Consider the following 17,660-nt stretch of genomic DNA (forward strand, 5'->3'; position numbering starts at 1 on the left):
TAACAAGAGGTTGATAGGTAACAGAGCTCAACTGCACCCTGTATCAAGCTCCAGTAAAACCTCCATATAGGAGTATATTATTATTTTCTAATTGAAAGCATTTGGTTGGTGCGTCATATGGGCTCTGACTCTACTCACTCCCTAATACATACTGGTTACTTTGATGGTTTGTATTTAACTCAGGAGGCTGACACTCACCTACAGACACACTCCCTTAAGAACATGGATGTCAACATGCAGCTGCAATGGAAATGGAAGTACACCTGTGCGCATCACCACTGGCTGCTGCAAGCTGTTTGAGCCCCTGTAACGCTGATGAGGGGATGTCTCTGCCTTCTTCACCGAGCTATTAAAGGCAAGCTTTTTTTTTTTTTTTCTTTTTCTATTGTAATCCCAACAGAACACCTAAAGGTAGCCTCAATATCAATGAAGTTAGACATTCAGTACATTGGAATATTTTATTTTCACTTTACATGCGGTGTTAAAAACCCAAAGAACGTATTATTTACACATCCACAATACAAGTTTACAAGATATCTATACATGTTAAAGTACTCTATAGTATAGAGCAGCTTCATTTAAGGGTTACTTTTTTATGCCGTACCATTAAAAAAGATACAATCTGCGTTTACCTTTGCACAAATGGATAAAGCATCTTTTATTATTAAATTAACAGAATAAAGACTAGGTTGAATGTTAGAAATTTCAACATAAATACTGAGAGAACTCACCATCTACAAGGCAGCACAATGTTACAGGAGGTTATCAGGGTTCACATACATTTATCTTTCGATTTCACACAAGTCTGTATTAATTAATATTTGTAAAGTGAATTCAGATCAGTTTTTGTCTTTTGACAACCGAGTACTTTTTTATGTTATTAATCTGTAGTGTTTTAGTTGCAAGACAGAAGTGTTTAGGAAGAGAGATCATTGATTTTTGGATCCAGAGGTCTCAGGAAATAAATGTCCCTTACAGCCTTACAAGAAAAAAATGACTACTTCTGTCCTTTATTCTTTGTTCTGTAACAGAGATCCAGTTTTCAGTGAGTAACCTTTTCTCCCCTTCGAACACATAACATAAATCTCCACCGTCTCTGAAACCCATTGCAGTTATTTGTCCCGCTAATTCATGAATATTCCTCTGCCATGGTTATTTCTATAGTTATGTTCAATAAACAATGTGGTAGTGTGTAGTTTGCAAGCTAAAATAGCCATCTGTGTTGAACATCAGCTGCAAGTGGATACTGTAAAACCTACTAAATAGCTTACACAACTTTAGCAGGTGTTCCATTACCCTAGAAACCTCATTTGATTTCACATTATAACTGTTTGATCCTTCGGAGAGCTGGAGTGGAATGTTTATCATGGCAAGGTGATTTAATGCTACTGTCTTCTTGGATTGTAGGCTGCCTTTAGTTACTATTAATTATCCTTGCTTTTTATCTTTTTTTGGGGGGGAGGGGTCATGGGGGTTGCTGTTGAGAGGTTTTGCAACTGGCACTCAGGAGATACGTGCTATAGTGAGAACACTTGGCAGGGTTTTTTTTTTTTTTTTTTTTTTTTTTTTTTTTTTAGTACTTTTATCATTTGCATGAATAAGGCACAAAATGCACAGATTCAGGTAAACTCACACATAATATTTACAGAATATTGTCATTACCTGCATGACTTTGAAAAAAGAAAAAAAAGAAAAACTTACATTACACAACAAAAACAAATTGATTGCACTACTGTTGATTTTTCACAGACTGCTTCTGCCAGGCCAATTAATGTTTCTTCTTTTCTACAGACAATAGTCTATCAGACTGTAGGGCATTATTAAATGCAACAAAAATGTAACCTTCTCTAGTTACACAGGCCTTTGCCAAATGAATTGTTGATTATTAGCTGCCCTCAATGAGACGTATGGGGCTCAAGTTCACAGTGGCCAGGTATTGGATGGAGGCACTGTGGAAACACAGTAAAACTCCCCCATTCCAGCCCAAAAGACTAGATTTGAAATGTACAGCTCTGAATCAATAGCAGCATAACAGAGTTATGAAGAATTAAAGGTATCTGCTCTCTTTCACTGGGCGACTAGTTCATCAAGGCGTTATTCAGAAGGCTGGCAGCAATGCGCAGTACTTCCTTAGCTGTCACCAAACTGAACTTAGCTGTTGGCTGCAGAAGGCAGAGTCATCTGTTTGTTCAGTCATGCTCAATGTAAACAATTCCATAGCATAAAAGATGCAATGGGAACCTAAGTACATCCTAGTGTGTACGTTACACACACACACTCACGCACACGCACAGCTTTATCTGTGGCACGAACAAAATGCCACACACAAAGAGAAAAAAAATAATGCTACAGTTGGGCCAGAGACTGAATTCCAGCAAAGTGATTATTAACCCAGATATTCATTGAGACATTACCATTTTCTGACATTTGTGCAAGAGGCAAGGTGAATGCATACATATTAAAATGTTCACATTTAATGGGAAGGACCACACTTAATGGCAGTCTAAAATGGAACCCATTTTTCAAGTATTTGCTTACAGATTTCTTTTCCCAAGAACATTTTTAGCTATTTAGAACAATAAAGTAGCCCCCACCCCATTGTGCTACATGTCTCCTTAGCTCCAAACAAAAGAAATGTAATGACCAGCACTTTCCTTTGTTTTTGTTTGTTTGCGCTTAGCAAGTACACAAAGTCTTGCTATAGCTACGTGTGGCAAGACACAGATGTTGCTGAAGTAAAGACAGTTTCTTTGGCCACTTTGTTCTCTGTAATTACAAGCAAGTCTCTGTCTTATGTGTGTACCACAACATCATCTCACAACCTGAACAGGTCAATGCCACACTCATTTTTAGGACAGATGTCCTAGTAACTGTATTTATTCAGTGGTCTGACTGACGTTGTCTGAGGAACGAATGAGGGTTTTGGTGGCACATCAGGTTTTAAGGAGGGTGTCCTCTTTATTCCTGTACGAGGAAGGGTGCCATTACTCGTGTAACTGCTTTGCCGGGACAAGGAAGGCTGGAGGTGAACGCTGACAGGTGTCCCTTGAATGTAGTCCATCTTTGTGCCTGTTGTGGGAGTCACAAAGCCCCCCCGATTAATACTGGGCTGTCTGGATAACAAAACACCATTTGGTGAGTTTAAGTTTTTAGGAAGGGCAGATATTGAATGCCTTTGTGAAGAATTTTTGTGATAACCTCTCTGCCTTTCCAGAGAGGTCATTGGTACTGCAGGCGTGGTGGGAACATCCACCCGTTTTGTGGGGCTGTTTCTTGGAAGAGTCGATGGAGGAGAGTACAAAGATGCCTCCCTGTTGGGAACTTTAGGTGGAATCTCAGACATATTTCCCATTGGATCCAGCATTAAAGTCTGGTGGGCCACTTGGATATCTCCCATAATTGCTTTGGGATTACTAGTAGTTTCATTTAAGTGTTTCAGGAAATCATTCAGGGTGTTCCGGGAATCAACAGATCTCCTGTGGTCTCTTTTGCTGGATGGTTTTGTAAGTGGATGATCAATATGTTGCATCTTTTTGTCTGCCTTGTGCGCATTAGAATTTGAGAAAGATGTATTGTAATCATGAGTAGCGTTGGGAAGAACGATAGCACTAGGGATATGTCCATGACTTAGAGGAGAGTGGGGTGGAGGACTGGAAGGAAAAAACTGAGGGCTTTTTAGTGGGGTTTCCTTTCGTGAAGCATTGAGATTACTATGTGCTTTCTCTGACTGACTTTTCATGGCCTGCAGAGTCTTTTGTTGAAGAACTGGTGTAGATTCAGGAGTTGGAAGTGCGGCTAATTCTGGAGGCTGGCCCCTGTGGTCCATCATCATGGACTTCGTATCACCATTTGGTGGCAATTCCTTTCTGCTAGTCAACAGGTTTGTGTAGAGTTTAGGTGAATCAATGTTTTGTTGATATTCCTTGACGGGACTATCGAACAGCCCATTCAGTTTAGCAAAGCTCCCACTGGAGTCAGTACAGGACTGCGCAGATTCTGCATCTTTGTGTATTTTTCTGGATTTCCGTACAAACACATCCCGATAACAGTAAACAGCTACTCCCGCAATAAAGGCTCCCAGGACAAAAGCAGCAAAGACACAAGTGATTAGGACATTCATGTGTACCATTTGGTTGGACTCTCCTGATTGCACTTCCCACCTTACACCTGCAAAAGACATGCAGTATATCATAAATTTACATGTACTTCATACTGATCCATTTCAGAAGATGCTAGCCTGCCTCAGGGAAGGACAGCAGTGTCAATTAAGTGTTTTCAAGTGCTCTGTGCCTACTGCTAGTGTAACTCTGCAATCCACAGCACTGGTGAATGCAAATAATTTTATAAATAAAAAGGACGGAGTTAGCATTGATCATCCTAAACAAAGACTGTCCATTTTCTTTGATAATGAGGAATACTTGTCAGAGCTTCACTCCTCATATTACATTTGGGTGTACACTGTATGCTATCGGTTTAGCCTGTCCCCAGATTTCCTTTTAGGCTCACAAATAGGGGCCTGTATGTTATTAACATTAATGACTTCTGCTGGAAAATTGAGGTTAGAAGGTGCTACTGGGCCAGACAGAAATTAATAACTCAAGGATGAATTTCTCTCTCAATTTTCTGCCCAACTCATAAATCGGTATCAAAAGAGAGACAGGATTATGCAAATGTTGTGAAGAACTGTATAATGTACATACTGCATTGTTTAAACCACGTCAATATAATCTGATGCAAAACTTGTAAATTAATATATCTACAGCTTGCTAGCCTTGGAGCGGCATACTTTGCATTATGTAAGCATACAATTTTCAAAGTTCAAGATTACAGCATTCTATTAAAGCACTAATTTTTCTTTTCTGCTTGTAGTCAATAATGAACTTACATAATACTTGCATAACATAAAAAAAACAGTCCTTGCAAGGTTAAGTTATTACACAATGTTAAAATTTAGAAAACTTTTTGTTTAGACAAAGACAAAGTTGAATACTGGATTAGTTTGTGATTCGTGTATTAACCAGCTCCCTTTGTTTCTTGAGACTTTTAAAGCAACCACAGACATCTTGCAGCTAAGACAATGTTAGTTTTTAAGGAAAGTAATTCTGTTAACTATCCCAAGGGATGTTAAAATGAAAGAGCAAGAGTGAAGGAACAGATTTATTTTTGTTAGAGGCAAGGCCTTTGAACATTGTTAATGTTCAGGGTTATAGGTTTTAATGGCACTGTGCAGAAGAAGAAAGAACATGAATAAAGTTCACTAATAGCTATGACACAAAATATGATTCAGAACCAAGAGCAAATGATAACAAAAAACTTAAAGCAAAATGGAAAATAACTGCAACAAATTAAAATGGCAAATGCACTGCCATAATGGCTGATAGGAAACCTGATATGTTTTGGTGAATGGTAATAAAATAGAAATGTTTTTTTGGCTGGTGAGATTTTTCAGTAAATACAGAATTGTGCAAACATGTCTGTCAACCAGCTATTCTGTGTACTGGTGAAGACTTAAGTTTTGTTTATGAGGCTGGAAGCTTCTTGAGCCTTTGGTTGACTGCAATAGTCCTGCTGAATTGAAATCTTTGTTGCTGTAAGAGCCTAATCCAAGATTCACTTAGCTGAAAGAATGGCTACAGAAAAGATGAATTACATGCAGTACATGCTTCTTTCTGTGTTCAGATTAAAATCTATGTCTGTGTCTCCATGTACTGAGACCTTTTTTAAACTGATCCTCATAACCAGAGAATAAAAATTCAGCACATCCTTACTCAGATCTGACCACATTCTTCACAAACGTGCCGCAGGCACCAGTCTGGGATATGTCCCACTTAAAGCTCCGTGTCATGGAGCTGTGTTTCGCTTTGTTCCTGCCCCTGCCCACTGCAAAACCAAAATAACAAAAAAAAACAACCACCATTAAGCTCTTGTAAGCAACCATTCATGAGGACTAATAGTCTTATCCAAACTAGACTTGTTTCAAAACAACCACCAGAGGTGCAGATAAGTCCTGAATTTATTTTTTTTAATGCATCCAGAACTCCCACTGATTTTAATGGGAGCTTTGGAGCACCCCAGGAATAAAAGGCTGAGCTTATTATCTGTTTCCCATTATAAGCTCTAAGCAGCACTTTGGACACTGGTTAAATAGGTACGAGAATCATGATTGCACTGTCTGCATATTCACAGGAAATGGGTGTAAAATATAGCCCAACAATCACGGCTGTTACATTTAAACCTTAGAAAATGCTGAGACTATCAGGTTTCCATTCAGCTGCAATGTATTCCCTGGTAAGGCCTTACCCTTTGGGACACCTGATAATGGATCAGAATAATCAGAAGTGTTTGGGTCATCTTGAACTACAAATTTCCGAGAGCCAGTCACTTTAGGTTTCCAGGAACCAATCACTTTAGGTGATATAACTGGGATACTTGCCATTGTGGTAATGGAAGCTGAGGAGAACTCCATGTCTGTGGTGGCAAACAGATTTTTATTAATGTGTATTACAGTCGTCAGGCTTTCCTTGCTGTTTCATGGCATATCTAAGCTATTGCTGGAGACAGTACTTAATGGGAGTTACTTGACAGCAAAATGTGACCCACTACACTTTGTAGAACTACAGAGGACTGATTGAAATCAATTGATTCAAAACTTTTAAGTATGACAAAAAAAAACACACATTAAAGCATCAACAGCTGCTAACCAAAAAGCCAGAGAAGTCAAACATGAAAGCAGTGCAAAAGTTGACATAAGCAGCTGGTGGAGATGAAAAGCACCACTTGCACTACTTAATTGCTATATTGCTCACTGAAGACAACACATTCCATTACCTTCTAAACATCTTCCAAAAAATATAATTTAACTTAGAAAGATACATGCTTACTATAGATTACTCCTGAGAAACCAGATCAGCTCCGTAATTGCTATTACAGGATACCAGGAACTGCTGAATGAGCCATTTCTTGAGGGGACAATGAAAGGAATGTTCTTAACCTCTATTTTGTAATGGTTCCTACGGAACAATATCGTATAGATTCTGGCTCCTCTGTCATACATTTACTGAACAGAATCACTAAAGCCAATGTGGAAATGCATGAGTAAGAAACATATCAAATTGGGTTTACAGTCCAAAATGTACTTTGCACATTCAACTATTTTGTGTTCACTGTTCCATTAGGTGTAGGCGTGAATGTCTGTGATATGAGACTTGACTGAGAAATGTACTCCAAAAGCATGCTCATTCAGGACTTGAAAATCAGGTTCTAAAATATCACTCTGAAAATTCAATTGATAACCACTAACTGAGGCAAGGTAGCATTTCCATATAACACAGTTTTGCTTTGCATTCCTAAGCAAGTATCTAACTTACATGATGGTTAATGTATCTGGAAAATATATGTCTCAGACATTACTTCTTGTCAACTTACAGAAGTATAAATACAATCAGGAACCAAAACAAAAAAAAATAACATGTTGTTGCACTTTTACAAATTAAACATACAAATAGATTCTTCTCAGATTTATCAGTTAAACATGCCCTCAGTTTGAAACCAGAGACCAAGTTCCAGGAGGAACACCGGAAAATGTGGTTCAGTCTTGCTCCTGTTGAAGTCAATACAGGTACTCCTTTTGAGTTCAACAGAGGAGCATTGGGTCCTGCCTCCTGGAACACCAAGGGCTGACAATGAAAACATTGTTAGAAAAAATCACCGAAGGTGAAAAGGATGTGAAAGTCTCTCTGACAGCAATACATAAAGCTTCCTAAGCTACCTTTGTCTACACAAGTCCTCATTCAGCTACACAGTTCGTGATATTAATTTTTTTCCATTAGCACAAACTACTTATAACATTTAAAGAATACAGAAATACACATTTTCTGAAATGTGTATTTGTACAAAAAGCTTGCTGGGAAAGAAGGAAAGACGAAGGGAGAGGTAAGGAGGAAGATGATGAAATTCTGCCATTCATCTACTAGAGATGACCAATAGGGGCATTCACAAATGCATGGCTGGGGATACAGAGTAAAGCTTAGTGGACTTTCGTGCAAGTGAAGATGTCATCTATGTTAATCAGGCTCTTTAATAAAAAATGTCTCAATAAATAATGAGCTGTTAACATGCGACTACACAGGGTGAAGTGCTGAGTGAGAAGAGTCTGACTATCTTTACCATCAGTGGGAACATGAGTAAAAGCACAAAAATGAAGGATTGCCAACTGTGCAAAAGGAAGGAAAAAAGGGCTGAAAATGCTGAACTGAAGGAAAGTAAAGGTCATTAATTCAAAAAAATTAAAAAAAACTAACCAGATGTTGGGTCGCCAAATATTTTGTAATCTGGTGTAGCTGTAGTAGGCAAAATTTCTAAAAGAATTAAAGGAACAAGTAATCAGTAAAAAGTAACAAAAAGAAAGCAAAAGATCTCAAACCTGAGTGACGGAAAATGAAAACTAAAATATTACTGGTTATAAAAAATAAATTCTTCAATACTTTGCTGTAGACCCCAAGTAGTTGTAAACCAGTGAAGGAGAAGAAAGACAAAACTCTGCCACCCAGGACCAAAAAGTTCAGCTTTGTGAACATTCACAGTAACAGCAGGTGATGTGTTCATCGTGTTACTGAAAAACTCATCATAAATTTAACATCTATAGTGAAGCGTGGCCACAGACTACTGCTGAGATATTATAAATGAAAAGCAATGACTATGCCTTACCATGGCAGTCCCCAAGCTGCGCTGTGTTGCCATATTCTACATCTTGTACATATCCTCCAGTGCTGTGGTTGTATGAAACAAATAAAGAGAACCTGCAATTAACAATATTAATAGGGAAACAAATGGTGATTTTTTTTTTCCTGGAAGCAATACATGGAAACATTCAGTCACCATAGAGAGGCAAAATCTAGCATATGGCCAAGAAAAAAAAGTTTTATAAAACACACTATTTGTTTATATCCAGGCTCTAACATTTATATACAATGCCAGGCAGTATAGAAAATATCATGTTCTTCATAGTGACCCTGTCACATCTTCTACACTGGGTGTGCTCTTGGCTTTGGATAGAACTGTGCAATTATACTAAGCTGAAGTTTGAGCTAGCCTGCTACAAAGGCCTCTTTTTAAGACACAGCTGCTAATGTGCTATATATTACAGACTAGATCTGTGCAAAAAGCCTTTGATATGTAATATATATCACCCTAGTTTGAATGTGGAGGCAAAATCTTTATTTTTTCCCCACTCTGAAACCTGTGCTTTTGTATTTGCAATTGACTGTGCCCTGGCTGTGAGCAGGCCTGGGAGGGGACAGCGTGTACTGTCCTGTCTGAGCTGTTCAGGTTTACAGGCAGCAATTTGTTGCTTTCCTGCTTCCAGCAGCTCTTCCTGCAGGTCTGTTTGTCCTCACACACACATGTAAAACTCCCACTGAAAGGAAGTCTTCACTTAGAGTTTGCAGAATTAGTTCAGACTTCAGCGTTCTGTTCTCTCATATATATAGTACATTGAAAAAACAGCTCTAAAAAATGGACATTTATTAATTGAGTGCATGGAAACAGGCACAGGATACAAGCTTGTACAGTCTACAAAATACATGGTAGAGATGCTGGGCTAATTTGAGAAGGAGTACTTACGGCATGCCTGGTGTTACTCTTCCACATGCCTCATGGTCTAACCAGCCACAGTATGGGTCCCGTGAAGCAATACATGCCCTTGCAAGAGAAATAAATAAATAAATAAATAAATAAATAACAAACAAACAAACAAAAAAAAATCATGCATTGTTTTTTAAATTTCCTTCCCCAGAGATGTTGGCACCCTTCCTTTAAGGAAGGGTTCAGGAACGGGGCCGTACTTTTTACATGACCCGTGACGCTCACACCGACTCAGAGGAATTCTAATGACGCAGCTGGAGAATGCCACAAACAGAGCATGGTGGTCACTATCTAGCTGAAGGGAGATGACTCTTCTGTCTTCCTCACTCTCAGCATTACACCTGTTAAGAAAAATAATGGGAAGCCATTATTTTACAACTGAAATACTTTGGGCAGAGCTTACACTGAAAACTTGTTATTTATTTATTGTTTGTATAGATACTGAAAAAGAATTCCTTATATAAATATACTAGGCTTTTCTGAGTGGTTTGTAAACAAACATGATTTGATTATCTGGGTTATCAATACTGACTTCTGACTCATTTACAGCTAGGTGACTATTTTGCTGAATTATGTAGGAGAAAAATACAATTCATTTTCTTTGTTCTCCCAGTTGACACAAATCTCTCAACAGAGCAGAACAGGAGTCCGGTACTGGGCACCTGTAGAGTCTAATTGGACTGCTTCCATTTCCAAATTATTTTTTCCAGAATAAACAAATTTAAAATGATTAGACGTAGTTTATTTATTATTGGTCACTGTTGAGAAACCCTCAAGATTATCTCTCAGTGTTGCTTTTTAACAGCAGATTGTTCTGATGTTTGATATTCAGGAAGAAGTGTATCTATTTGTGGAAGAATTAGACTGTATCACTGACATCACTAGAGTGGAATTAGGTTGTTCACTCAACCCAAGCAAAATGGCAAGTAACCAAATATTTTCAGGTTATTCAACATGAGAAACACTGTGAAATGACAAATAAACGATGATGTTAGTAATAATGAATTAGTTTTGATTCACCATCATTTTTATTTAGGTACCAAGGTCTAGATGAAAAGCTACATATTTTAGGTGTTCTGGTAATACTTACTTTGCATGATTATATGCTTCAATCTCTTCCAGTAATACACTGTCATTCAAAGAGAAAGGCCTGGTTTTTGCCAAGATTTTAAGTACTACTCCTGCTTCAGAGCCAACGAATATGACTGTGTAGTTCTGGTATGGTCCAGCAGCGTGGTCTACAGCAATTGCTGTCAATCTGTATCTATCAAGACCAAAAGGCATATCATTAACTAACAGCGTGTTTTCTTGTTTTCCTTCTCACATGCTTTAACTCTGAATTATGTCATACCTGACACGTGTTTTGGTAAACCACGGCTCCTCAACAATTGAGGGAACAGCTGAATCCATCAAAGGATGAGATTTAATGAAGGACAACGTTTCGTCTGGGAAATCAATGGAGGTTTTGTAAGCTTCTGCTAGGCCATGTTTTGCACAGCAGCCAGGTCTGAAAGGAAAACAACATTGTTTTTTCCCTCTTGGTATTTTAGTTAATGAGAGAAGGCAGCCTGCTAATGAGCATCCTTATGGTTAAAGTGTAAAGCTCTGCTTTGATTTTTACCAACAAGTCACTCAAGAGTGCAGCTGATTTAACGTAGGTCTTTACAAGGACAGTATTACGGTATCATAAGTAAAAACTTTTTACCTTGGCTTTGGTACTTTGTCTTCAGGTACAGCCGTCCAAACAGAGTCAGGAGTCTTTTGTTCTTTAAATCTCCCTTTGAAGACCTTCTCAATGTCATCCATACTGAAAGCACAGACTGCTGAACCAGGGATGCTGTAAAATAAGAAAAATAGTTGCAAGAACTCAGACTACAATGACACCAATCTCAGTGTAAGAGAGAAGCAGAGAACTGCCTTTGATGGAAGGTTGCTCGTCTCTCACCTGTTAAGCTGCGTAGTGAATACACCGACAACCATGGGGACTCCATTGATTTCTATTATGTCTGTGATAGACTGTAGAACATCAAAGTAGAAGAATGAATCTCCAGGAACTGAGCAGTTGAGCCGAGCTTTCAGAAAGGATGTCCAATGTTTTTCCAGGACTCTCTGAGAACCCCCCATGTCATTTTTGCATATGCGTGCCACACGGGAATACACAGCCTGTAAAGGACAAAAAAAAAAAAAAAAAAAAAAAGAAAAAAAGGAAAAAGGAAGATGGAGGAAGGCTTGAGAGATGCTAGGGCAAGAGTTCTCATTTCTGAGATATTAATAAAAAACACTGGAGATCAGGAATGCAGTTGTCATTCATCCATGCAGAAAGGAAGAAAGCAAACAATGTTTAGCTGCTAAGTGCACAGGCATTTTAATATATCACTAAGCAAATGCAACTCTGCCAGCTTGTCCCTAACCTTCTTGCTTTCAAAATCATATTGTTAGTGAGATTTAAAGACTTTAATTAACCACGTGTAAATGAGTTAATAATTTATTATAGCATATCCTTCCATGGTGAAGCATGAGTATTATACTCTGTACTGGTATGACTGAATTATTCAATACCCAGGGACATTACAGAAACTTCTTTGAAACTCTTCTTTTGTGTTGTTTTCTTTTGTCCCTCTAATAACCATAAAAAAAAAAAAAAAAAAAAAAAAACACCCTACACTCAGATTTTCCATTACTTGCCACAACAGTTAAGGCAACAGTGACACAGAAAGATACCTGTAGAGAGCTCTCCTAACTGCAAGGCATAAGGAATACAAACAACTTTTTGTTTGAAGAATGCCCTGTTCTATTTTTCCTTTTTTTTTCCTCCCTGTAAATTATAAAGTTGGGACAACTACATAAACTTTGTACTACCCTGTACTACTTCTTATAGTAAACTGTGCTTGTTACTGTTGCTGTTTTAGGATGATCTAACTCTGCAAAGACTTATAGCTAGCAATAGCTTGCTGTAAGGATACCCACCTTGCCTAAATTATTGTGCTCTACAGCAATTTCTCGAAAGAAGAAATAAACGTAGTTCCCGTATTCTATGGCATGGAGGAAGTGTGGCTCTGTAATAAAGAGAAAGGAGAAAGTTACTTCAAAAAATTGTTCAACTGGCATACAACACTGACTACACCGTGTGATTTGGCAGCTTTTCTCCCACAGGAGAAGCTTCTCCATACCAGCTAACAAGAAGTCCAGTCTTCCAGACACTTGAGGGTGTCTAAATATGGGTGCACTGGAGCTTAAATGGACTTTAAGGCTTTAATGTTGGCTAATGGACTGTAAAAAAAACTCAAAGGAACTGCATTTCAGCATAGTTGTTTTGTGACTGCAGATTCATTCATTGATGTATTTAAGAAAAAATTTGCTTAATTGATACTGCTTTCTTATTGTGATCATACTACGTTGAAAGCCGCATATATGGTGACGGTAAAACATGCTGGCTGTGAATTACCTGACTCTCTGTGCCACTGAAATTACATTCACCATGTATATGGGAAAACACTGCCCAAATTACCTTTTATCCATTTGGAATCATACTTTATTGTTCTTAAGGCAGATCCATCCCCCATGCTGCGATAAATAACAGCATCACTTGCCAGGAAATCTGCTACAGTTGCTGAGTACAATTTTCCATCTAAAACGGAAGTTGAAAATGTGGTATTAAGAGGCCTTTCATAATCTACAGAATTCTGACTAGCCTGTATTTGTCCCCATTTTTTACTGCCATTCTTCCCCAAATTGCTGTAACTTATTTATTAACAGGTCAGCTTCTGATCCTTTGGAGGCCCCTTAAAAAATTTAAGAGTAGAGGCACCTTGACACCTTTAGTTTTCCTGTGCTTGCTTTAAAAGCTCTCTGGCTCCTCTGGTGTCATTAATCATTTAGACTCATTACAAGCAAAAGTTCTTACCAGCAAAGAGGGCAACATTGGTTTGTCTGGCATCAAATGGGCATCTTGCCAAACCACTAATTTCCTCCCCATCATACTCTAACGTATTCAGCTAGAGAAGAAAAATAAATGGGTGGTAGTGTCATTTCTATTTTGTATACTGGCACAAAAGCATAACATTGTCTTTCCACAAAACTTAATTTAGCAAATTGGCTTCTGTCTGGTTTTATTTCACCTTGAAACACTCTCCAGTCACACTGGCTGTATTTTGTACAGTATAATTAGTGCAAGCAAAACCAGTAACAGATTAATGACATATTCAATATCCTTACCCGATAGTATCTGCACATAGGATTAAATGCATTTGTTCCACAGACAAATACCATCTCATCGTTTCTTGGAACAAAGACTTTAATGAAGTTATGGCATTCATCCTGAAAAGAGTTAAGATGTATCAATCACATATTTCACGTATACAATTCACATTAGTAGGTGAAAATGCATGTGATAAACTTACTTTATGCTTGCCTTTCATTGCACAGTTCTCTCTGTCCTGCTGCCTTGACCTCCATGTTAATTTCTATTCAAATCAAACCAGAAAAAAGTTCATTTTCTTTCCACAAAATATATATAATATATACATATATACCTCCAAGCCTCCCTTGCCAATTACTCTATTTACTCACCCTGCTTGGAGTAACTTCCGATTTTGGAACTTCATTCAAGTTTACAGTGTAAACTTGATCCCTGTTTGCAAAGAGTAAAAAGACTCAAGTCACTTCATTAATTAATTGGACTTAGTTTTGTTGAGCTAAATCTATTTTTAGAGTGTTTTGTTAGACAAAAAGTTTCTATGAAATGCTTATGAATTTTCTGCATTTCAATACAAATGGGAGAAGTTTGCGCATGGGCAAATAGGGTAATGTTGACTTTATTGGTGTGGACCTTAGATTGCACCTATAATATCCAGTTATTCACTGCCCCATCTTTCCATTATGTTAAAGACTAATCCAGACTGTAAATATTCAAGTGTTTCACACTCACTTCCTATGTCCCTGATGTGTCAGTCCAAGTTTAAAATAATCAGGAGAGGATTTTATCAGAGCAGTAATATAAAGGCGGGAAAAGAGTATTTGATCATAGGTTTAGCATAACTACAGTAACTGCAACCTTCAAATCCAATTTTCATGCACTGGCCATAGATATGGTATGTTTCTCTGGGAAGTCCTCCCCCAGTTTTAATTTTTATCATATTCTGCAGATTTTTTTAAAATAAATTTTACACATTAATGCAAAACCAGAAGAGAAAAGAATTTTAATCTAATAAACTGACTGAAGGAAAATTACCTGCCAGCGATATAAAGTGTGTCTCGAATTTTCAACATCAGTTGGAAGTCCAGTCTGTGCTGAGATTCATTGCCTGAAGGGCGTCCTCTAAATACTGGATATTGCCTTGAATCTGCAAGTAAAAATGGGCTACACCATCACACAGGATTATAGAGCTAAAGAATCAATACATGGCATTGATTAGCTGTATATACTAGGTGTAGAAGGGTTTAAACTAAATTCCTTGAGTAATGTCTTGAATATAAATGAAAAAAAGATGGCTAATGTCAGCAAATGTTCTTTTTCCTGAAGTTATTGCTGTATTTCTGATTGCTTTTTTAAGAAAATGATTAAGTGTTCCATTAAAGATACAAGTCAGTAAATACATTTCAATTTGAAAGGAAACAGATTTTTTTTTTTGTAACTTTCCAAGGAAAAAAAAAAAAAAAAAGCATTACAACTTTTTCCCTAGTGGCTAGCACCATTTGTGCATTACTTACAGTGGTAGTCAACAATGTTAATAGGGTCCTCATCTTCAGGGAAGCTGACTGCTTGGCACTGGGACAGACTCATTAGCATCACAGAGGCACAAAGCAGAGGAAGCCTCATGGCTGGTGAAAGCTGAGCGCTACCTCTGTGGCAACACTGCTTAACTACCTGGAAAACAGGAACATACCAGTGAGATTTCAGCAGCAATAACGTGACTTCCTACTGCAGAAGGTGCGTTTCCTTTGTGTTTCAGCACTGGCACCAGTGCTGAAAGGCTCCTCAACGTAGCATGATGGAAAACTGCTGCGTGACATATCCCTGCTCAAAGCTGCTCTGAAACATATGGCTGTTTGCTAATTTTTAGCTGGATTTACAGGCATCTTTGAAAAAGCTGATGATTGTCAGCCCATTTAATTCATGGGAATAACAAACAGAACAAGCAGGCTGCTGACCTGGCAAGAAAAATTGTCAAACTTCGGATTAGAATTTTAATTTAACTGCAATCTCTTTCCATCCCCTCTATCACCAAATGTCATCCAACAAAACCCTTTCCCCATAAAATACTTAAATATTATCCACAAAAAGTCATGACACACACAGTCTGTCTGAACATCCATTCCATGTTTTAAAATTATTGCTTGTTCATAGGCTGTGCCATCGTACCACTAAGCCTAACAAGCTCATTGCCAAAGATGTTATGTCTAGGACCAGGCACTTGATGCTCTGCCTCGAGCACTGGCTTACACACATGCGGAGTGAATGTAAAAATGCTGCCTCTGTGGTGCACAAGGGTTTGTCACATGGTTTGCAAGTGTGGTGAGGAAATACAGATCATGGTGCTGATCCTAAGAACCAGCTTTCCCTGTAATTCTATTTGTTATGATAGAAAGCTAGTAACTTAGCAGCAGCTTTCATTTTTTTTTTGTTTTTATTTTGTTGTGTGCTCTATAGATTATATAGTATGTATTATGATAGCAACACAGCCTTATACAACGAAGCTCTTTAGAGGGGAAAGGAAACATCATGTCTCAAATTAAACTGCAGGGATATATTAGCAAGCAGAATTAAACTACTCAAGTTGCAATTTGGGTAGGATGCAAGAAAACATCTCAAAGTGAAATGCGATCTTTAATGACCACAAGTGGTCTGAGCAGGGGTTAGATGTCTCATTACAAACCTGGCACATGTAGTACTATTCCCTCCTCCAACCTTTTGGAGACATTCATTCAGCCCTGATACACAGGTCGGAGCTTTGAGTCACCCGTCCAATGCTTTTCAGTTGCTGAAATCAGTTATTAAACCTTTGTCTAAACAGAATAAAATAAGCCTTTAAATTTTAATGTTTCAAGATTTGCTGCGAGATGTACATGTTGCCAGCACAAAGTGTCAGGCCCGATCCAGCAAAGCACATAAGTATTAATCATTTAATAATTTGAAAAGCAATTAAAAAACAACAACAACAACAAAAAAAAACACTTCATAACAACACTTAACCTTTTAGTAATGTTTACTGTATTTGTTAACTGATACTACAGCTGCCTAGGGGCAGGGCTCCTTCCATCCACAAAGCTGCTAAGCTCTGTGAGTTCAGATTGTGAGGAGACCAACTGAAATGCAGATAATATTTGGTGCTGGGAGTGGAGCTGTGGGTGTTGTCTGAATGCCTGTCCATTATGGACTGACCTGAAAAGAAACATTTTCCACCGTTAATGATATTTCTGTATCTCAGTCCACCAGTCCAGAACGGATGGGCTGTGCTTTTAGTCAAGATTGATGAGTGCAGTGGTTAATAAACACTAATGATTCCTGGCACTTTCCCTCTGCTCTTCCTTGTCCTGACATGGCCTCTTCAGCTGAACCATCTTGCATTAAATTACTAATGAGCAAACTTAAAACAAACCGGAATTAATAAAGTTAGTCAAATTAGTTCTCTCTTGTGAAAGCACTATTAGAGCAAAGTCCTGCAGCACAGTGGCTCCCAGACACAGTAACAAATTATTAATGGTTACACAGTCCTTTTTAAAATTATTATTGACATATACATATATATTTGTTTAAGAAAATCAGTCTCCAAATATCCAATCCACTGCTTAGTAAAGCTTCATTTTCTTGGAGAAAGCTTCATTTTCTTGGAGAATGAATGAATACAAACTGCAAAGGAGCAAGATGTCCTCCCAGCCATGTAGGCTTTAGTTAGCATAGAAGATGAGGCCATGCATGGCCCACACATCATGACACAAAGAGACCCTATCCTGGCTGCAAAATGCACACAGTCCAAAGTTGTAAAAGTTCTGCTAGTATGGACATATCTTAGGAAGAG

The 17,660-nt window shown here is 38.1% G+C and overlaps 1 protein-coding gene and 1 long non-coding RNA gene across 18 annotated transcripts in view; one reads left to right on the forward strand and one right to left on the reverse strand.

Annotated features, from left to right (window-relative positions):
* The window catches only part of LOC118172254, a 163,361-nt gene that overhangs the window by 134,654 nt on the left and 11,047 nt on the right, over positions 1-17,660 (forward strand). Inside the window, exons 8-9 of one of the 4 annotated variants that reach the window (XR_004753609.1) lie at positions 8,129-8,267; positions 9,794-9,918. The exons of 1 other annotated variant lie outside the window; for it this stretch is intronic. This is a non-coding gene — a long non-coding RNA (uncharacterized LOC118172254). Of the gene's footprint in view, positions 1-183; positions 271-8,128; positions 8,909-9,793; positions 9,919-17,660 lie in introns of those variants that run through there. 2 more of the 4 variants (XR_004753608.1, XR_004753611.1) reach the window with 2 other exon arrangements.
* SEMA6D (semaphorin 6D) overlaps positions 445-17,660 on the reverse strand; it is a 260,446-nt gene continuing 243,230 nt past the window's right edge. For 6 of the 14 annotated variants that reach the window (XM_035336037.1, XM_035336040.1, XM_035336038.1 and 3 more), the window contains 18 exons: positions 15,352-15,508; positions 14,873-14,984; positions 14,212-14,272; positions 14,043-14,105; positions 13,858-13,959; positions 13,547-13,637; positions 13,151-13,270; positions 12,610-12,698; positions 11,588-11,805; positions 11,348-11,479; positions 10,994-11,149; positions 10,733-10,906; positions 9,843-9,983; positions 9,622-9,699; positions 8,707-8,798; positions 8,301-8,357; positions 6,301-6,468; positions 445-4,167 (listed from right to left, as the gene is read on the reverse strand). In XM_035336037.1, coding sequence (XP_035191928.1) covers positions 2,864-4,167; positions 6,301-6,468; positions 8,301-8,357; positions 8,707-8,798; positions 9,622-9,699; positions 9,843-9,983; positions 10,733-10,906; positions 10,994-11,149; positions 11,348-11,479; positions 11,588-11,805; positions 12,610-12,698; positions 13,151-13,270; positions 13,547-13,637; positions 13,858-13,959; positions 14,043-14,105; positions 14,212-14,272; positions 14,873-14,984; positions 15,352-15,460 — 3,267 coding nt within the window. In that variant the 5' untranslated portion in view covers positions 15,461-15,508 and the 3' untranslated portion in view covers positions 445-2,863. Of the gene's footprint in view, positions 4,168-6,300; positions 6,469-8,300; positions 8,358-8,706; positions 8,799-9,621; positions 9,700-9,842; positions 9,984-10,732; positions 10,907-10,993; positions 11,150-11,347; positions 11,480-11,587; positions 11,806-12,609; positions 12,699-13,150; positions 13,271-13,546; positions 13,638-13,857; positions 13,960-14,042; positions 14,106-14,211; positions 14,273-14,872; positions 14,985-15,351; positions 15,509-17,660 lie in introns of those variants that run through there. The other 8 variants (XM_035336029.1, XM_035336032.1, XM_035336034.1 and 5 more) reach the window with 8 other exon arrangements.

Source organism: Oxyura jamaicensis, chromosome 10 (assembly GCF_011077185.1).
Source record: "Oxyura jamaicensis isolate SHBP4307 breed ruddy duck chromosome 10, BPBGC_Ojam_1.0, whole genome shotgun sequence".
Classification (NCBI taxonomy): domain Eukaryota; kingdom Metazoa; phylum Chordata; class Aves; order Anseriformes; family Anatidae; genus Oxyura; species Oxyura jamaicensis.